The sequence below is a fragment of the Epinephelus moara genome, chromosome 20 (genome assembly GCF_006386435.1).
Source record: "Epinephelus moara isolate mb chromosome 20, YSFRI_EMoa_1.0, whole genome shotgun sequence".
Lineage (NCBI taxonomy): Eukaryota > Metazoa > Chordata > Actinopteri > Perciformes > Serranidae > Epinephelus > Epinephelus moara.
Window position 1 is genome coordinate 2,425,072 of NC_065525.1, and position 22,635 is coordinate 2,447,706.

Below are 22,635 nucleotides of genomic sequence, written 5' to 3' on the forward strand. Positions count from 1 at the left end.
AGTTTCATATGTCAGACCCCTGATAACTTTAGCAGACAGCACTATAAACCTCATATCGCACATACCTTCAGGTATTTCTCCTTTAAAACCTGGTAGATTGCTGCACAGGTTTCAGGAACCAATTGCTGAATTGTTGATACTCCCACTCGGAACTGGTAAGAAAGGCTCCTGAAGCTTTCCCCTGTAAATATAATCAGAATCAGAATCAGAAATACTTTATTGATCCCGAGGGGAAATTATTTGCGTTACAGGTGCTCCTTGCAAGAGTGGAAAGATAAGTGAAAATATAGAAATTTAACGAGTATTTACAAATATATAGTTAAAATAAACAGGACTATTAAAAAAAAGTAAAAGTAAAAAGCACATAACTCAGTTATCTGTTACAGTGTGAATTATTTGCACAGAAAGCACAAAAAAACAGTTGTGTATGTATTGTCATGGATTAAATACTTTCAGCATTTCAAGTACTGCTACTGAAAGGGCTTGAAATACCACCAATCTCATCCGCCTCACAGTGGTTTGGTTGGTCCGTGTCCACATACACCGGCACACAGCAGCACTTGGCAATAGTTAATTCTCGTACCATTTTTTTTTAAAAATTTTTAACTTTTGTAAATGGCAACTTTAATATTTCTGTATTTAAAATCAACGTACCTTAAACAATTAAGTTCCAAGAATATTTTTCCTGCATTTAAAGTCGTTGTCATAGTGTGGTTTTGTTTATAATCTTTTAAATAATTGAAGACTTCATTAAAAAAAATCCTTCATAGTGATTTTTTTTTTTTTACACTGATAGTAAAACAAATAAATCTGCTACATTGGGAAAATTAAATCCAATTAGGCATACATTAGCTTTAATTCAGTTAACAGGTGTTGCTGCTCTCCTACAACTATAAATAACCAGCATGGTGGGGCTACTGTATTGAGAAGGGATGCTGTTCTAATCATTATTATTACTTTTAATATAATTATTGAATACATTTGACCATGCTGGTTCCATTTCTATGTGTTACAACAGTAAATTTGACTGCAACTTTGTTAGCGCCCCCAAAAAATTGCTCTTGAGAAATATTTCTGTCTATTGTCCCCCCTACAATAGACAGAAATATTTCTGTCTATTGCCCCCCCTACAATGAAATGGAATTTCTACCCTTGTTTAAACTCTCCCAAATTGATTATCTTGTCAATAGTGCTGCAGGCTTGCTGTGGACAACACTCGCCTCTGTAGCACTTCTTAAAAAGATGTTAATGAAGCAAAGAAAGTTCACTCCTTGGTACAACTCCCAAACCCAAAAATTAGAACAAATATCGCGAAAATTTGAAAGGAATTGGCGATTAACCAAACTGGAAGAATCTCGTTTAGTCTGGAAAGACAGTCTCAAAACGTACAGGAGGGCCCTCCACAATGCCAGAGCAAACTATTACTCATCATTAATAGAAGAAAATAAGAACAATCCTAGGTTTCTTTTCAGCACTGTAGCCAGGCTGACCTAGAGTCACAGCTCTATTGAGCCTTGTATTCCTGGGGTCTGCCCATTGGTCTGACAGCCCATTGGTCTGACATCCCATTGTTCCGACCATATTAAACCCATTGTTCCGAAGTCCCGTTGTTCCGAAATCATCATGATGCCCTGTAGTAAGGGCGGACTAATGGGATGTCGAACCAATGGGCTGTCGGACCAATGACATGGACCCGTATTCCTTTAGCCCTTAGCAGAAATGATTTATGAGCTTTTTTTAGACTTGGACCGATAAATCGGCAGTGCTCGGAATCGGGCCGGTTTTCACTTGATCGGCCATGACCTGCGACCAGCCGGTCAGTCTAAAATATGCCACTTTAAAACGCCGGTCAAATTCCCACCGCGCCGCGTGATTGACATTGTGTAACATCAGCAGCGCACACACATACACACACACACACACACACACACACACACACACACACACACAATGTGCAACTCACAGCTTGGGCGATGTGAGGAAGTGAAACATGGGCAGCTTCTCACCTTAATCATTCACGCACACACATCAAAAGAGAGAAGGAGAAAGTTGTTAATTGTCCGTGTTAAACTTAACTGCGGAGCTCTCACGGCTGCACTGTGCCGCTTGAAACTGACGAGGCGCGTGTCCGCGTGTCCGAACACTCACTGGCGGGCTCGTCCCGAAGACCTGTGTTAATTTTCCACAGGAGATATTTTTACTTTTTTGTCTATTCAAGAAATTACCCACAAATGCTATCCACCAAGAACTATTTTATTTATCCATGTTTTTATTTATGTATGCCTTTTTTACTTATTTAATACTTGTACCTGAAGTTATATTTGACCAAAAAGGAAAATATTTCTTAACCTGTGTCACTGTTTTTGTTTGTTTGTTTGAGATGATTATTGAAAAGCTGGTTGTATGTTGGTTAAAATGTTCTAATAAAGGAAAGATAGAAAATATTGCAATAATATATACTTAAAACATATTGTACCACAATTACTATTATTATAATATTATTACTTAAATTAATGTTGTAAGCTATTATCATTACTGTATGCCCTGCATCTCTCTCTAGCTCTGTCTCAATTTCTCTCCCTGTCTCTCTTTATGTATCATTTTGTCACATGGATTACTGCAAATTTATTATGTTGATCTGTTCTGTACGACATCTATTGCACGTCTGTTCGTCCTCTTCCTGAGGTTTCTACCGTTTTTTTCCCTCGTTAAATGTTTTTTTCAGGGGAGTTTTTCATTATCTGCTGGGAGGGTCCAAAGGACAGAGGAATGTCATATGCTGTAAAGCCCTCTAAGGCAAATTGTGACTTGTGATATAGGGCTGATGATTGATTGATTGATTGATTGATTGGGAAAGAGAATAACAACAAACTGGTGAAAGCACTTGTTTTTTTGGCAATATCATCCCAACCCATTTAAGAACTCAGGATGTCCATGCAGTTTCCCTTCTCCCCACCCAATACACTGCTGATTCTATATAAAGTATATAAAAAGGTCTTTGTATCCTGAGGTCAGTGCTGAAGTGATCACTCTCAAAGTGTTGACAGCACAAACATGAAGCCTTGTAAGGAGTCTGGTTCTGTCTTCTCACGCTGACCATCCACTGGTCCAGCCTGTCTGCATCACCTAGAGGAAAATTTTACACAGACAAATAGATATATAAAGGAGTATATGTGTTAGGTTACGTCCCTAACAGCCTTTTTTACATGAAAACATTACAACTTAAATTTCTTCATATCCAACAGGTCACCACTTTATTTTAGCTGGTGGACAACACAGTCCTCATATTCTATCTGTTGCATTTACACTTATTTTTCATAGGTGACAGTCAACGTTACATAAGTGTAAAGTGTGAGCCTACAGCCGCTCACAATCACAGTTTCTGGATTGTCATATCCTTAAATCTCCTGTTTCTGTAATAATGTTAATAAAAATAACAAAGTCTTGGTCTGTGGACCATCAAAAATTTTACGTTAACTTGCCGTATAGCATTAATAACCAACTCCAGTTTAACCAAAAATGCAGCATGTAGCTAGAATAACGTTATTTCTTGAACCATGCTGAAATGTGATATTAATATTTTTAAGTTGCACACATACACCTTATTGTAACTGCACACAGTTCCCAACTTTTTACCCTCCCAAGTCTAACATTAATGTTACCCATGTATCACTAACATGGTAGTCTCGCCACCAGACAATAAGAGATCTCCGCCTTCTGATAGTCTGGGGACACTCCTTTCAAAAGTGTATTTAACACACCGGAGAAAACGGCCGGCAACAAAGCAACGCCTCTTGCATTTTTGAAAAGGACACGCCCTCCCAGAAATGTGCGCTCCCCCTTTTTTCGTCTGCAAGGAAACAAACACACAGAGAGCTTGAAAATGGATGCCGAGAGATTTAACTCCATTTTATCAAATGTGTGCTCAGTCCACAAGATTGTGGAAATGAAGGACTTACAGTGACTTGAGCCATTTTGTACCTCTACACGTGTTTCTAGTCGGACTATGTTTATGAATACAAGCCACCGAAGGACCGCCCTGCGGATTTACTATTGGTTCTGCAACGTAGGGAGTTTTTTTAAACTCTGAAATTTTATCTGCCCATCTAAACATGAAATCAGGGAGAAAGACGTCAGTCTTTAGTTAAGCAAAGCGTCTAAAGACTGACTTGTGAGTCTACTAACATGGCATAACTTTAGCTAAGTAACATGGTGAAGCTTTATTTTATAACCCTTAGACGACCTTTGCACACAGTATTATCACCCTAAATGCAAACACTTCTGTATTACGTTTGGACTTTGGGGCATGCCGCTTCACAGGCAAGTTAGCTTGATAGCGAGCTAAGCTAACATGCAAGACAAACAACCATAGTTACAAAAACATGCAAACAATGACACCTGCTGATTAGTGCTAACATATAAATAAAATAATAGAATTTCACTCACCAAAAATTGAGGTACTGGGGTCTTGGACAGTCTGTCAGTACAATGGACAGCAGGCCATATTATTTGTCCAACACATGCACAAAAAAATGTCCCAAAGGCTCCAACCAGCCAGCTCCTACAACTCAAACACGGCAGAGAGCTCAAGTTCAGTGGCCGGGGGCACAGCGCTGTAATCCTCAGTGGTTTCCTCCCAAGGCATTCAAATTGTCTCATAGCGCCTCCTGCTGTTGTGGAGGTCAAGACATTTGTAAGGAAATCTTCATATCATTCACGGTGGAATTTCTGTACTTGTAGAACAGATTGTTTAGTACTTGTACAAGGGGCTGTTTTGTACTCAAACAAGAGATTGTTTTAGTTCTTGTAGAAGACATTTTTTTTGTACTTATAGGATAGATTTTTTTTTTGTACTTGTAAGGCATGCTGTGTGATAGGTACATTTTGTATTTGCAAAACAAAATGCATTAGTTTGTTAATTATGTTTTACATTTGCAAAGCACATTGTGTTTGTTAGTGGATCATAGGGCATTTGTAAAACATGTTTTGTTTGTGTAGTTTTGGCAGGATTTTAGCTTCATAGTTATTTCATGTTATAAAAGTTACCACCCCCATTTTCATGGTTTGATTCCTCTGCTTTCCTGTTTATTATTTCTTTTATCTTTTGTCTTTTTTTTATTAACAGACTGTCATCTAGAACTAGGGGATTCCTTGTATTCTTTTATTAATATAATTACGTTTTACCCCAGCGCTTTGACCCTTTCCAGCCAGCAACAGCAACATGCACATATACTTTATTGGGAATGTTACTGGTTTGGGTGAACAGCTGTAGTATTATCTCTTACCAATTATGAAAACTATCACTTAGAACAGAATTCTTAAAATCTGATTTGACAGATAAGACTAAGTGGACAAATAGTAAGACAAACAGCCTATAGCAACTAAAGGTAAGCAGCATTAACATCACGTCACATCCATGGGAAAAGAAACTTGGCCTTGGAGACAAAGTGACCTGTTGTGAGACATCTTGACAGGCAGATGAACACATGCAGACTTCAACACACCACAGATAAGATGAAATGCTGTTTCAGCAGCCTCAACACTGCTTTTGTGTGTGTATGTGTGTGGGCATCCATCTAACATATGCTGACATGCAGTTTTAGACCAGAGCCACAACAGCTCTGTCACGGGTTGTTTGGTGTTAAGTGTGTGTATTTTTCACAGATCACAATGCAGGCTTGACAAGAACCTCAGTGTGGTTGGATTCTGTTAAATGAACAACAGTGCAACATCTGTGCTTTTATGTTTGTGTTTATGGTAGGCATATTGAAGCCGATAGATTTGAGAGAGCACAAAACAAATCTGAACACAATCTGTAAGTCAACCCCAGATTCATGAGAGCAGAATACGATTATTGCACGAGGGAGGACAGAATGGTAAGCAAGCAACAGGGTTGTCGTACTGATAGAGCTCTCACACTCATCTTTGGCACATTTTCCCTCAGCTCAAACTGACAATATGAGCAATGCGTCACCTGTTCAGTTTGACCAGGAAGTGAAGAGTCATCCTGTTAGATGCTTCCTTCTACTTTCCACAGAACAGTTGGGACAGGGGTGTTTTTTAACCACCAGATGGAAACAAAGAGCAGTACTTGGTGTCTGTATTAGCTCTACAATCAAAATACTGTACATTGACACAAAATGAAAATCACTTTCAATTTGTTGGCAAATCACAGCCCACAATAACTGAAATTGGTGGTTAAATGATAAGACATGTAGGCATAAAAAATGTAAATTGCATGTTGTCCTAAACAGTCATTCAGTATGGTCATGTGACTTGGGTGGACTTTGTGCAAGACTAAGTTGAAACCTGGCTGGAACCACTATGGTCAATATGCTACTTGTGTCCAGATTGTTACACAGTCAGTCAGTGGTTGTGTATTGTGAATTCCTAGATATCAAATGTTCATTTGGAACCTATGTAATATGTGTTCTTTCAAAGTGTGCCAAGTAGCGTTGCAATGGTATAAGATTTTCCGTACCGTACCGTAACCATCTAAGAAAATATTGCGGTATCACGGTATTACAGAATTTATATTTTTATCAGTCAGAATGACCCTTGAAGGAATGAAAACAAAAGGCTTATTGTTGGTTGAACAAACACTTTATTACTATAATTGAAACTTGAAACCAATTTATTGATGGCAGTATGTGTAAAAGTCTGCCCTTAGAAAATAACTAAAATGGGGAGATTCAATGTCAGGTTGCATTGTTTTTTCAATATCGTAGATAATCAAATGTACACGGTGTCATTACCATCAACTTTTATATCACAAAATAGTTTGAAACCTGTTTATTGCATGACACAAATTTGTATAAGCTAAAACCATTAAGTGATGATATTTTATATCCAAAAGGTCAAAAGTCACTGTGGCATCATAATATTCTGCATAAAACAGTTGACTGAACAATACTCAACACCATAATTCAGGAACAGAAGGGGAGACATTTGGTCAGATACTGAATTGGTGACACTAATCTTGGGTGTCCACCCTGAAACTGTGCTGATTGTATAGATCTGTGTGTGTGAGGAATCCATGTTTCAATGTTTTTCACACACATGGATGTCAGCTGTAAGAGACACTTGACTGGTGCCTGGAGGCATACAACCACGGGGCGGTAATTCTATTTAACGCTGTGCTGGCAATAGAGATGGAACGGTATGAACATTTCATATCACGGTTATTGTGACCAAAATTATCACGGTTATCGTTATTATCGCGGTATTGTTGAAATGTGCTCAAAATGTTCAAAAAGTACTTATACACATACTGAAATCATTTAACCAAGTTTTATTTCGAAACACAAATAACATAAATAGCAAAATATAGTTTCTGTCTAACAGAAAGTCTAGCATGTTTGATTTTGTTTTTGTCGTTCACGATTACTCCCATCACAGCCGTCACTTTGACCAATAGAAACACAGAGTTAGCTGCTGCCATGCTGTAGGGCAACAACCCGCTGAGTACTGCCATTAGCATCAAGCAAGCAAACAATGTTATTTCTTCATAATGGAGGCGGACATAAAGTAAGAAAATTAAAAAATAGTGGCTTTTACTCACCACAACTGCAGAGGCTACCAGCTTCATTTGAAACAGACTACATTATAAAAGGGCTGTTATTTATCATTCCCTCTGTATCTTGATATTTTTACTTTTAATCCGCTCCCGTTGGCTTCATAATGCATCGTGCCATCATTTCAAACTCAATGCTTCCTGTATTTGTTTCAAATTAAAAGCCCCTTATAACCTCGGCTGAGAGAATCCCTCCATTTTCTAAATAGGCTTTTATTGTGAAACGTGTAGGAACTTGTTGTGGAGGATTCGGTGACTTGTATGTTTACATATGGCACTTCAAATGTAGCTCCTGCCATCTGCTGGCGTTTTTTAGGTGACCACAACAACATTTCGGCTGGCACATGAACAGACACAGTGACTGAAATAATAGTAAAAGTAATAAAAATAGGACAAGAATAACCAGATGAGATCACACACATCGTGAAAGACGACCGGGGATAATTGATGTGTACCATCGTGTAGTGTGTCGTGTCTGTCGGCCAAGTCACGTCACGATTTTACTTTTTACTTTTTTTGACTCTGTAATCGTGTAATGTGACAGTGACTTTAAGAACGGGCAGAAAAGTTGTGTAGTGTGTACCAGGCACAGGTACACTCGCTGTATAGTTGTGGGTGGTGGTCACGGAAATGGCTCATCAAATTTAGTGTTACCCCCCTTGGCGGAGACTTTTTTTCTGCATTTTCTGCAGACAGGGTGACTATCTTCAATTAGTTTCCCCTCAGCATCCTTATAAAATCCAAAATATGTCCAGACTTCAGACTTTGTCCTTTAAGACGGGGAAAAATCTCCGGAGCACTGTCCTTGCAGGTGCCTTCGGTGCCTTCCGTCATGTTTTCAGAGGCCAAACATTGCAAACTGCGCATGCCTGTCTGAGGGACTACTACTGCTGCTTTTCCAGGCAATAGCAGTATCACCCTGAGTTTTTCAAAGTGCGGTAATCAAACATGGTTTTAATGATTATTAAAATTTGAAATGGTAATACTAACCGTCAGGAATTTTTCCGCGGTTCATCATTTTACCGGTAATCGTTACATCCCTAGCTGGCAATAGATGTAAAATAAATATTTAAGTTACCTGCTACTTTTTCAGATATAACTGTGCCTCCTACATCCAGGTTAAGGCTGTGTGTTTTTACTGTACCCTGACTGTTTCATAGTTTCCGCAAGTTGTTCTTATTCTCTGCTATCTTCTCACTGAAGCATTCTGTCTTGGCTTTCTTAATTATTTAAAGCAAAAGAATACTCTATTTCCACATTAACTGCTGGTGACGACCACTCACACAGCCTAGAAAACAGTCAGGTCAAACATCAGGTTCACATACATTAATAATAACAGCTTGAAATTTTGATATGTCTTTGGTTGCACAAAGTAGTGCAGTACAATAAATACCACACACGAATGTGCTGTCTTTATCTTGCTCTTTTGTAGCTTAGTTGTATAGTCTATTACAAAGAAATGTCATTTAAACACCAGTTATATTTAACAAAGTTCCTATTGTTGACAGATAGCTTAAGCCCTAACAGCCCTTTATTTACAAGAATCTGTGACCATGTGGTGTCATTAAAAGTAAAAATTGAGATGAATGACACTGAGCAAGGAACTTGTGTAAACGGTGCCCAGACAGCAGCATATCGGATGAACGTTCAGCCTTCTTGAAAACAGACCAAAAGTCAGTGTATCAGTGCCCATGTTTGCCGGACTTGGTGTGGAAAAACTGATGTTTCTCTTTCTAAATGATTTACTCAAATCTACTCCACCTCCTGAACATGTCAAAATGTCAAATCATTTCAAATCCAAGCTGAAACAATATTAAACTGCAACTGAAGTAGGATTTTCAATTCAGCACAGTCTTTACAATCAGCACAGTTTCAAGGTGGACACTCAAGATGTCACCAGTTCAGTATCTGACCAAATAGTTCCCCTTCCGTTCCTGAAATATGACACTGAATAATGGCCAGAAAAATGTTTTATGCAGACAATAATGATGCCACAGTGACTGCTGACCTTTGACCTTTTGGATATAAAATGCCATTACTTTATTATTTTATCCTATTACACATTTGTGTGAAGTTTTGTCATAATTTGCATATGAATTCTTGAGTTATGGACAAAAATATATTTTGTGAGGACACTGACCTTGACCTTTGACCTTCAACGACAAAATTCTAATTTGTTTATTCTTCAGTCCAAGTATGGTCAAATCTGAGTCAAATTTAAAGACATTCCCTGAAGGGCCCAAACGACGCATAGTGCGTCCAAATTCACACCTGTTCTTCTCTATGGATTTTCTCTGTGACTGTGCGTCATAGCGAGAAGCCACGCATATCACGTGAAACAGCAGAACCGTAGCTTTCCGACAAGCACTTGTCCAATGTTTTCACAGTGGGAAAAAAAATGATAAAGTTACACTAAAATTATGTATAACAACACACACATTACTCGTGGATGGATTACTCACAAATGCAGGGTTGCACAGAAATGAAACGCATATCACATGAAAGCGCAGGACCAGAGCTCTCTGTTTCTCCCTGTCTATCCACATTTGCTTTCAAGATGCAAATATCTCCAGATTGTCCAGTTGACACCCCATCAAACTTTGTATGACAAGACCAGCGCACTTCACCATTGCGCACCCAGACAACTGAGGCCTACTTATGCATGCTTGACAGGGCAGTAGTCACCATATACATTGAGGGGGGCACGCATTCTTAAGATAATGGGCCTCATTCACAAACAGTGCGTATGCACAAATCTGTGCTTAAACTGTGCGTACGATCGTTTGACGCACAAATCCAGGATTCATCAATATTTTCTTACCCGAATTTGTTCTTACTCTGCGAACAAATTTAGAACTGCCTCAGACCATGCGTACGCACAAATGAGGAAGGCCGAACTGACTTAGAAAATGCAAACATACCTTTTAAGTACATGCAGAGCCTATAAAACCACATTCATGAAAAAGAGATTTAATTAACATTTTCTAAAATAATTAATTTACTAATATATTGCCCAAATGGATTAAATTACCATGAAATTGACACACGTTCACCCTCATCATTGTGACAATTAAAATATTAACAATAACATGAACAGAAAAACTATCACTCCATCAGCGTGCAGATGATCTGTAATGCCGACTGCCATATCCTTAAGGCTGTGGCCCGCTGGCCAGGAGGCACCCACGACTCATTTATTTTGCAAAACAGTACAGTGGGAATGCGTTTGGAGGCAGGGGCTGTGAGAAGTGGATGGCTTGTTGGTGAGCATCTTTTGTTCTAGTCTTTTATTTCAATTGTTTTTAGTTAGTATTTTCAGTAAGTCTCTATTCCGTTAATGTTAAAATGTTATATTGTTTGGGTGACCGGGCATATGGCCTTAAAACATGGCTGATGACACCATACGCAAACCCTGAAACCCCTCAAGAGGTGCGCTATAATAACATACATGCCCACACATACGCCGTAGAGCGCACTTTTGGCGTGCTTAAGGGCCGTTGGATGTGTTTGGATCCAGCCGGTGGCAAACTACTTTATGCCCCTGAGAAGGTGTGCAAGATCATCCTGGCATGCTGTGTCCTCCACAATCTTACAATGACCCATGGCATTCCTGTAAGACCCGGCGCCATCGCTTCTAACAAACTGTGAAATTTACTACTTCTCTCCTCGCGTAACCGCTTCCTTCATTCATGAATCAACTCTAGGCAAGCGGTTTCCTTATATGGAGAAATGGGGGCGTGGTAGTATGCTGATTGCAGATCGCGGACACGTGCCTCTCAATTTAGAATGGTTCTGATTTACTAACATACGCACGTGGTGAGAACAAAATTGGCCGGTACGCACGTGTCATGAATCCGACAGTGATTTTGCGCAAGTACTTATTTTTTGCGGAGAGTAAGAACATTTCTGCGCAGATATTAGTGAATGAGGCCCATTGTGTTTACAAGTTGGGACTGACTGAGGGATGGACAACCCAAAAACATAATGCCTCCTGCGTGGCGACATAAAAAATTCGGTTGAAATGGTAGTTTCATAATGTCACAAGTTTACCTGTATGGTTTTTGTGCCAGATAGTGGAGTATCCAGATATGCTCCATCTGAGAGGCATCAAGCTCCGGTTTTCTTTTCTCACAGGATCACATACAAAATACAATAAGCATTAGGCCTTCCACTTATGTTTTAAAATGTCAGTTATGCCCACCAGTTTCTCAGAGCCAAAGGTAACATCATCAAGTATCTTGATATGTTCAACCAACAACACAAAACCCAACTGTAATATAACTATATGAAACAGAACAAACAAGGAGAAAATCCTCACACATGAAAAAGCTGAAAGCTGTGAAGGGGAACGTCACCTAATTTAAGAATTCCAATACGTTATTTCCATGGCTGAGGAAAGATCAGTCAATATTAGTGAACATGAGCTAGTCGCTGTCAAAACCAGAAACCAGAGAAGGAAGTCTCAACTGTGTTGTCATGGGGTTTAAAGTCTGGAGCTGCTCCATAAACGATGAATGGGAGCCCACAAAATATTTGTTTTCTTTGTTATATTCAAATGAGCTTTATTCTGTTGTAGTCTTAAAGGCGACCAATTGTGCTTTTTGGGGTTTTCCCTCTTCTTTAGTGTGTTATATAGCATTTTTCTGCCTCTATAAGGTCTGCTAAGTAAAAAAAAAGAAAAAAAAAGGAAAAAAGTTCAGGCTAAAGGGAGTTCTGTCTCCCCACAGACAAACACACAGCTCCTGACATGCCTGAAACAGCTTGTTTGAATTTCCCACCTTTATTTCCACGAAGTTATTTCATAACAATGTGCAATTACCATGGCACACAGTGCCCGCCTGCCAGCCACTGAGCTGCACACCCAAACACACTTGCTCTGAGCAGAGGCGGAGGAGAGAGGCTGCAGTTTGAATCGTTGAGGAGCTGTTGAGGAGATATCATGTCTAGGAGACACTGCTTTCTTCATTGTGACCAAAAATTACCCTTGTTTGGACTGCCAAAGGACAAAGGAACAACCAAGAAGTGGTTGGAATTTATTGGGGGCGGCTGTGGCTCAGAGGTAGAGTGGGTCATCCACTAATTGAAAGATCAGCGGTTCGATCCCCGGCTCCTCCAGTCTGCATGTCGAAGTATCCTTGAGCAAGATACTGAATCCCAAATTGCTCCCGATGGCTGATGGTGTGTGTGTGTGTGTGTGTGTGTGTGTGTGTGTGTGTGTGTGTGTGTGTGTGTGTGTGTTAAAAAACTGTGTTGGAGTGTGGAGTAGATGGCTGTAGGAGCTAACCTTAGGCTGTACACCCAGTGCTTAGCTGTAGGCCTCGGCTAACTTGTTTTGAAATGCTTTTGCTACTCGGCGTACAGTAAGTTAAACTGCTAGCTGGGTGGTGTCAGTAAGATGAATTTAATGACTGAATTGTGGAGAATCTTACAGAGCTAAGATGTGCAGCATGTCCATATTGACAAAAGTTGAAACATTTCTATGTGTGATGCCCGAGCTAAGCAGCTATTGCCACTTGCTCAAGCTTTTAGCCGACAGGCAACAGTCAGACCTGGGGTGCAATTAAGACCTGTATTTATTTGTCAAAATGTGCGGAAGTACTCGGGGTTTGATTGTGAATTGGCTTCTGAGTATTATAGCTGTAGGCCTCGGCTAACTGGCTAACCAAAGCTACTGTTTTGAAATGCTTTTCCTACTCCGCGTACAGTAAGTTAAAGTTATGGCCTGAGTTATGCAGCTGAGGAGATATTTGTGTTATGAAAGGACCTTGTGTGTGTGTCTGTCTCTACATGTGTTTGAACACACATGTTTGGTCTGCTGATTTTACAGGGAGGGGACAACACTGTTTAGCATTTTACATGTTGACTATGAATGGGCACCGAAATCCGGTACTAAATTAGCCGCGGGGCTAAATTATGAAAGAGTGTAGTATTTATAACCTCTGACAGTATGTTCTTTTATCAGTACTTATACACATTTTGGTTTAATTCATTATCACCCTGCAGCCTCTCATCTGCGTTGTGCTGGGGCTGAACTGCTCCACATACACACACATACACGCACATGCCTTCAGTACACGACACGCTAATCTGTGAACAGCCGAACAGCCACGGTGGAAACAAAGTGAGGATAACTCAAAAATTACTCGAGTTTACGGCAGCTACAATCGTTACTGTAAGTGAAATTAAACCTTAGCGAGTAAGAAGCCAATAATTTATCCATACATGTGTTCAGTAAGCATGAACAAGAAAACACGTAGACACGATATTCAATATGCTCCGACACTAACGTTATGTCTTACATGCTGATGCAGACAGCACGCTAGTTTGGCTGATAGTGAATTGTTACTAATACTAATACGCTAAAATGACAGCTGTCTGTATGTAGACTAACTTAGTTTGCCATTTATCATAAAATTGGGCAGATACTTTTAAACTTAGCTGCTGGCTGAGACAAACAGCCCCTCCTCTCTCTACCAGCAATAATGTTACCTGCACACAGTAAAGTTCAGCCGCGCGTGCCAACTTCATGTCTGGCTGAAAGGATATTGCTCCTCACTCAATATTCCATTTGTGGACAATTTTAACACTTTTCTGCACCGCCCATATCTCTTCAGAAATGACGGCCTTCACCCAAACTTTCTCGGATCATGTCTTCTCCCCATTAATATGCAACTGGCTCTAAAATCCACCAATGCTCTGCAGCACTACTGAAGTTCGGTGAGTCCGGTCCATTACACTATCTGTCATTCTGTTTCACAAAACCCTGTTATAAATCATACACACAGCACTCCCATTCTCCCCATTGCTTGCAGGATATGAAATATTTTGGTTTGGACTCAAAAATTTAGCCCTTCTCACACACCATAACAGGCTGGTCATAACACCATCTGTCATCTGTAAATCTGACTTAGACTTATACTTTATTGTCCCCTTGAGGAAATCCACAGCACCATCTCCATTCCCAATGTCCACGACAGAACAGAACAAGACACACATTTTGAAACACACAGTAGAAAAACAGACAAACAAAACAGTGTCCACACTTAACATAGTCCACACTCTGCCCTGTTTAGTGAGGCCTTTTGTTCAGGGCTGCTATGACAGCAGGGATCAGGCTTTTCCCAAGGCGAGCCCTTCTGCATCTCAGTGCTCTGTATCTGCGTCCTGAGGGGAGAGGGGTGAGGTGGGTGTTTAGGGGACATGTGATGTCCTGTTCTATTGAGGTTGCAATATGTGTTATGGCCCTGTTGTTTAAATCTGTTAGGTTTGGTGTGGGGAGACCAATTATTCTGGAAGCTGTGGTGGTTATGCGTGTGAGTTTGGCCTTGTTTTTAACAGATAACATGTTGAAGAAGCAGGTGGAACAGTACAGGAGGATGGATTGGACTATGCTTTGATACAGCAGCAGGAGGAGATGGGGGGCAACATAGAGTCCTTTCAGTTTGCGGATGGCTGACAGTCTTTGATGGCTCCTTTTGAGAATGTCACTGTTATGCTGGTTGAAAGTGAGTTGATTGTCCTATGTTATTCCAAGGTATTTAAAACTGTCAACTATTTCCACTGCTTGGTTGTTGATGAGGATGGAGTGCTGAGGTGAGGGGGGACTAATTATTATTTCCTTTGTTTTTGTAACATTGAGATGGAAATGGTTATCCTCACACCACTGAGTGAAGTGTGCAATGGTGTTGTGGTAGTCCAGGACAGAGTTGTTGTCTGTAAGCAGAGCAAGGATGGCTGTGTCATCTGAGTATATGAGGTACGTGGTAGTGGGTGATAGGCTGGTACAGTCATTGGTGCAGAGGGTGTAGAGGAATGGGCTTAGCACACAACCCTGAGGTGCTCCGGTGTTAGTTTTGATTACTGATGATGTGGTTGTGCCCACTCGCACCACTTGCAGCTTGTCACTTAAGAAGTTGTGGATGAGATGGATCAGACAGAAGGGGGTGTTGAGCTGGTGTAATTTCTGGATCATCAGATGCTTTTGGATGGTGTTAAACGCAAAGTCCACAAAGATGATCCTGACAAAGTGACCTGGAGTGTCCAGGTGCTGAAGGAGGAGGTGCAGCAGGCAGGCCACCGCGTCCTCCGTGCCCCTTCTGGCCTTATAGGCAAATTGAAGGGGATCGAGCTGTGGGGCAATGACTGGCAGGATGGTACTCAACAGCAGTTTCTCCAGGCACTTCATTATTATGGACGTGAAGGCAACAGGGCGATAGTGGTTGGATTCAGCGGGCCATGGTTTTTTGGGTACGGGGAGTATGGTGGCAGTTTTCCAGAGGGTAGGTATGGTAGCAGTCCGGTAGACCGCTTAGCTAGACACAGTAGTCGACCATCATGCATCTCATTCAGTAATCTAATTCATCCTCCTCTTTCTACTGTGCCTACTTGTTCACCCGTTGCTACCACCGCAGACCATACTACACTTGTAACATCTCAGGACTTAAAACCACGTCACGGTCTCGGTCTACTACATCTGAATATCAGAAGCCTGCTCCCAAAAATGGATTATATTAACATGGCTCTCCTCCAAGATATAAAATAACAACATAAGTATCAATGGTTATATTATTTTCAGATGTGACCGTAAAAGCAAGGGAGGCGGAGTTCTAATTTATGACTGTCTCACTATTTACGAACTGTCATCATCCTCTGTACCCAAAAAATTTGAATATATTGCACTGGATTTATGTTTTGGTGAGGACACTCATGTTATCATTACTGGTATTTATCGCCACCCCCTCTGCTCATGTTGATGCTCTGGATGACATTGTTAAGATCATTTCTAAGTACGCCTCCTCAGAATTAATAGTTATGGGAGATCTAAACCTGGACTGGCTCTCTGACAGCTCTAACAGATTAAAAGAATTGTGCCTTGAGCTCAACTTCACTCAACTTATAGTCAAACCCACCAGACCAAATCTAAAAAAAATCCACCCAATTCCACTTTAATTGACATTATTCTTACAAACAGACGAAACACACAATTACCCTGCTTCTGGAGTTCTTCCTCTTGACATCAGTGATCACTGTCCCATTGCCTGTATCAGAAACACCAAAATTCCTAAATCTCATTCTCAACATATCACCACAAGAAATTACAAACATTTTAATCTCCAGAATTTCCTAAATGATTTATCCATCTCAAACATAAATGACATCTTCTCTATTACCGACCCTGCTGAGGCACTGGAACATTTCTCATATTCTTTTAACATTATTGCTGACAGACATGCCCCTTACAAAAAACACAGAATAAAAAACAGATACAGTCCCTGGTTCTTCCCACAACTTTCCAATGTCATCACTAGCAGAGATAAAGCCTGGTCCAAGGCTAGATCCAGCGGCACCCCTGAAGACTGGTTGTTATTTAGGCAAAAAAGAAATATCTGCACCAGCATGATCAGAAAGGCCAAATCTAATTATTATCTCTCAGCTCTCTCTGCCTCTGATGACTGCTAAATTCTGGAAAACCATAGCATCTCTTAAAAATTCATCACCCTCCACAAATCAAACAAGCATCTGGTCATATTTCTGATAAATCATCCATGGTTGAAACTTTCAATAATCACTTCCTCTCGTCTGGTCTTTTATATAGTAATTTGTCTGTAAATCAAACTGTAAACACTTGCCATAACTATCCACCAGAGGGAGTCCTTAATTCACAAACCTTTTCTCACCCTAAATTTTCTTTTACTTGAGTAAATATTACAGATGTTCTCAAAGCTCTACGTAGGTCAAAGGCTTCCAAAAATGCTGGTGCAGATAATCTTGAGCCATATCTTCTAAATCTAACGGCCCATTTAATCAGTCCACATTTAGCTCACATTTTTAACCAAACCTTTTTGACTGGCATCATTCCACCTCCTTGGAAAAGCGCATTTGTAACTCCCCTACATAAAAATGGTGACATCTCTGACCTCAACAATTACCGTCCAATATCCAAACTTCCCCTCTTAGCAAAAATCCTGGAATCATTGGTCAATTATCAACTACGCTATTTTATCGACTCATCAAACTTACTTCAGCCACAACAGTCTGGATTTCGCCCGGGTCACAGCACAATTACAGCTGCAATTTCAGTCATAGATAACATTGTCTCCTCCCTGGATAATAAACAGTTTTGTGCTGCTCTTTTCATTGACCTCTCAAAAGCATTCGGTACTGTTGCTCATAAAATTCTACTTCATAAATTACAGTCCATAGGCTTAGATATTTCTTCACTTAACTTGTTCCACTCTTAACCTCACTGACAGAACTGTCGCTGACAGTACTCAATCAAGTCCACTCACTATCAGAAATGGGGTGCCGCAGGGGTCTATCCTTGAACCATTGCTATTTACATTATACATTAATAACATAATTCTCCCAAATCAATATTTTAATGTCCACTTTTTTGGTGATGATTGTATCTTATATGCCCCCAGTTCTACCCCATCCCAAGCCCTGACTCATCTACAGACTGCCTTTGATGCCACAGACTAGTTTTAAATGCAGAAAAAAACGAAATACTTGGTATTCTCCACTTCCACCACTAGTGATTCTTGACTATCCTGCCATCGAGACCTTAAATGGCACCCACATTACTCTCACTGACTCATACAAATACTTAGGAATTTGGCTTGACAGCAATTTATATTCAAGATTCACATTCAACAGTTAAATCAAAAACTAAAAATAAAATTGGGCTTCTTGTACAGGATCAAAGACTGTTTGTCTCCCTCCAACCGAAAAATCATTGTACTGTCAACCTTCATGTCTGTCCTTGATTATGGGGACATCTTGTATTGTCACGCTGCCCCATCAACTATTCAGCAGTTAAACCCTGTGTATCATAGTGCATTACGCTTCACTACTAATGACAATTTTCGCACTCATTATTGTACTTCGTATCAAAAGGTTGGTTGGACTTCATTACAGTCTAGAAGAAATATCCATCTTATGTTATTCATCTACAAAGTTCTACTGCTGAAACTTCCTAATTACCTCACATTTCTTCTCTCATTTAAATCCAGTAACAACAGAACATGATCCAGTAACTATCTAACCTTAGATATTCCATATACACGCACTAATGTTGGCAGAACTGGTTTCAGATATTATGCTCCCTTTAAATGGAATGAACTGCAATCTGCCCTTAAACTTGAGATATTCATTCATCTTGGAGATTTTAAATCTCTGTTGCCTGATGTTTACTGTGATTGTTGTAACTGTTTCTGCTAATTCCTTTTATATCTTGTTGTTTTTGTTTGTTTGTTGTGTTGTGTGTTGGTTTGTCTGCTGATTGTGAATGTTCCTTGTTCTCAGGTCTCTCTTGTAAAAGAGATCTTGATCTCAATGAGACTGCCTGATAAAATAAAGATTAAATAAAAATACAATAAAAAAAAATCACATCACCAGAGAGAGAGAGCAGGACAGAGGATGAAATCTTCATGATACCCATCCCTAATGTTGACTGTTTTCATTTGGTGCAATATCAGTTTAAGAAACTTAATTTTCCTTTGTCTTTTAGAGTTCATCACAGCAGGGCCCTGGTGCCCAACACCTCTCCACTACAGCCAGATTCCAGGATGTAGGATGCCACACGGACCCTTCACAAACTTTCTCTGTGGACACACAGTCTGTGGCATCTCAAAAGATGGTGGTTATCAGCACACACCTGTACAGCAGCCCAAGAAGTAAAGGTATGTAACACAGAAATTACATGTGTTTTTGTGTTGAGATACAGTACCTGGAAATATTTTACAGTACTGAATTATCACATGCCTTTAACTTTGTTATAAAGTTAGAGCAAAAAAAAACAAACAAATGTATCCATGTATATATATATATATATATATATATATATATATATGTATATAGAAACACATACACTTTTTTTTTTCATTTGGACTTTTGGCTGTCATCAACATTTATAAAGGGCATAGTTTTCAGACCAAGTACGAGACCTTGTGTTGAGTTGAAGGAGAAAGAGGGAGAAACTTAAACAGAGCTAGTAGACCTTCATGACTCAACATATAACCCTGGTGACTATGTTATTACAGAGGAATCTGAGCAAAAATGTATTCTTTTAGCTTAGTTTTACCCTCAGCAAAGGCTGTAAAAACAGACCCTACATGCAGTAATTTGTAAATTTTATTTTTTACTACCAACATAATACCATCAGATAAAAAATATGAAATAGTTGTGGCAACACTTGAAATATATACAAGAAAGGTGGATTCAGGGAAGCACTTAAATTAAAAACACAAGGAAATCAATATTTAAATTCAATACTTTACAGACTGTAGATGACCTGATGAGGCTCGTCTTCCCCAAAATCCCCATCCCAAAGGACCTGGCATCCCAGTATGAGAGACCCTCAAAGGAGGAAGTGGTTGCCTTACACGTCTCTTCAGCCAAGGGGCAGCTGGAGGCCAACACAGTGACCAGCCGGATCAGGAAACTCCTGGCGTATCCAACACAGGACGGGATGGACACCTGAATGGAAAGAACTGGACACTATTAGTATTGCAGATAAAATGCTGCTGTGTTATCCATCTGTCTAGTGTATATTAATTAATTTTGACAAAAGACAAGTGGGTTCTTTGGTATAATGAAACCTTAGTTTTCAGAATTTAGTTTACACAGTTGTATCTCATTACATGTCATAAAAACATACTCAAACAGTCAGGCTCCAGGCCTGGATGGTGTATCAAACATGTAGGATGAACTGGAATCTGGTCCATTACCTAAAACCTAATAGGTAAAAAATACACAAGGCATACTGTTTTATAAGTAAGCAAATAAAGACTCAGGAGACAACATCACTGCATGGAACAAATATTGATCCAGGAAGCAAAATGTGTTTTAATATGAAACTTTGATTTTATATAAATGATGTGGAGAAACTGTGACACATTGGTACATTGTACATATTGTAGATTACAAACACAAGGTGAAGATGATTATAAAATGCAGCTACATTTTCGTAGAATGGTTTCAGTAAACATGACAGCTACGACATCTGAATGTATCAGTTATTTCTATTCATTTGTTGTTGTATAATACAGAAATCTGTCATCTCAATCTGCTGTGGTAAAATTGATGAATTCAGGGGTTAAAACTTTTGTGGTTTTAACAGGGAATGTGTTAGTAACAGAATTTATAATAACTTTGGTATTATTACCCAATACAAGCTACATTAGTCTGATCATAGATAAGCCTTCTTTGGTAAAAAAAGGATTTATTCTTTACACCACGTCATGTAACAGCTGAGTGCTGCTGTTGGTGTTTCCACGTTATGTAGTAACTGACTACACTGTTAGAAACCTTTTGTACTCTGCAGCAGACGTTTCCAACTTCATTCAGTCAGAGGACAGACATACAGTTGTTACCATAATGTCAGATAAGTTACAGTTATCATGTTATAGCTTTAATATAAGACGGCAACAAAATAAAAACTTACCACTGTTAAATGTCCTGCTCCAGTGTTTGTCGCAAAAGTGCTTCGGAGTCTATCGGCTCGTGTTTGATATTGATAATGGTGGACGGCCATCGTCGTTAGCTCAGCCACAGCTTGTTGTTTTGCGGCAGCCTCTGGAGGTGAATTCAGATAGGGTAAGGGGTGTGACGTTTCAGATAGACACTCTAAGGGTCGCACCAATCACAACAGACTGAGCAAGCTGACCAATCAGAGCAGACTGGGCTGCTGGGGAGGCCGGGACATAAGCCCAAACACAGCGTTTCAGACAGAGGTGCTGCAGCAATCAGCTGTCCAAGACAAATAATGTGTTCTGAACAGTAAAGCACATAAATCCCCAATATTACATACTACATAACCCTGAAAGTAAGCATAATAGGTCTCCTTTAAACAAAGAATATACCAGTTCCAGACTTAATAACCTATGACATCACAAATTAGAGTTTTAGCACTCTAGTTTTTGAATTTGGGATAAAGTTGTTCATGTTAACTCATTCTGTTGGGCAGTTTTAGACCATAGGAATTACATGGATGAATTCAGATGACATCAGATGATTTTATATTTTTCATTCTCTGACAATTTACAAATTGAATAATAGGGGTCTAACTATCCATTGATCTGGATCCATATGTTAATTTAATCATCAACTATCCAGTATCATTGATGCAAAGTGAAAATAGCTATCTGTATCATCATCTTCAGGTTACGTCTTTATTTTGAAATTCTGTGTCACTGTTAAACAGATAATGGAAAGCAGCTAAAAGAAAGTGGATGATGATAATGTTATTTACTTGGAAATAAATCAGCAGTGTGGACATATTTTCAATTTCTGAGAAAATACAGGTCAACAGAGAGAGCACATGCCATATGTAATCAATGCTGTTATGAGATAAAACATGACAAAACGTTACCTGCCTGGCCAGGTATCTCACTCCGCAAAGTTTTCACTACAGCAACATTAGCTGATTTGTTTCAATAATGTTCAGCTAAAAAACACATGCATGCAGGCTGAAATACAACCGTCATGTTCTGTGGGGAGATGAAGCTGGTTTAAATCTTATTTATCTGATCATTTTCAGTTTGTTTACGTGCATGATGAATCATCCTTACGTACTAAAGTTTGTTTTGGAGTTCTGCAAGGTTCTGTGCTTGGACCAATCCTATTTACTCTATACATGCTTCCTTTAGGTAACATCATTAGAAGCCACTCTGTGAATTTCCATTGATGATACACAGTTGTATTTATCGATGAAGCCAGAAGAAAGTAATCAATTAACTAAACTTCATAATTGCCTTAAAGATATAAAAACCTGGATGAGCACCAATTTCCTGATGTTAAATTCAGACAAAACAGAAGTTATTGTTCTTGGCCCCAAACAACTCAGAGACTCTTTATCTGATGACATAGTTTCTCTAGATGGCTTTGCTTTGGCCTCTAGCACCACCGTAAGAAACCTCGGAGTAATATTCGATCAAAATTTGTCTTTTAATTCTCATTTAAAACAAACCTCACGGACTGAGTTTTTTCATCTGCGTAATATTGCGGAAATTAGGCCCATCCTGACCCGAAAAGATGCAGAAAAATTGGTCTACGCTTTTGTT

General features: G+C 39.5%; 2 protein-coding genes across 11 annotated transcripts in view; one reads left to right on the top strand and one right to left on the bottom strand.

The window, feature by feature from the left end:
* Positions 1–22,635, top strand: part of ska1 (spindle and kinetochore associated complex subunit 1) — a 283,761-nt gene that overhangs the window by 116,166 nt on the left and 144,960 nt on the right. The window lies entirely within an intron of this gene.
* Positions 1–22,635, bottom strand: part of LOC126407387 (kelch-like protein 25) — a 148,215-nt gene that overhangs the window by 61,643 nt on the left and 63,937 nt on the right. The window contains exons 1-3 of one of the 8 annotated variants that reach the window (XM_050072234.1): positions 21,018–21,047; positions 20,232–20,308; positions 19,852–20,050 (exon numbers count right to left, since the gene is read on the bottom strand). The exons of 3 other annotated variants lie outside the window; for them this stretch is intronic. In XM_050072234.1, the coding sequence (XP_049928191.1) occupies positions 19,852–19,897 (46 nt within the window). In that variant the 5' untranslated portion in view covers positions 19,898–20,050; positions 20,232–20,308; positions 21,018–21,047. Of the gene's footprint in view, positions 1–16,561; positions 19,174–19,851; positions 20,051–20,231; positions 20,884–21,017; positions 21,048–22,635 lie in introns of those variants that run through there. 4 more of the 8 variants (XM_050072238.1, XM_050072233.1, XM_050072235.1 and 1 more) reach the window with 4 other exon arrangements.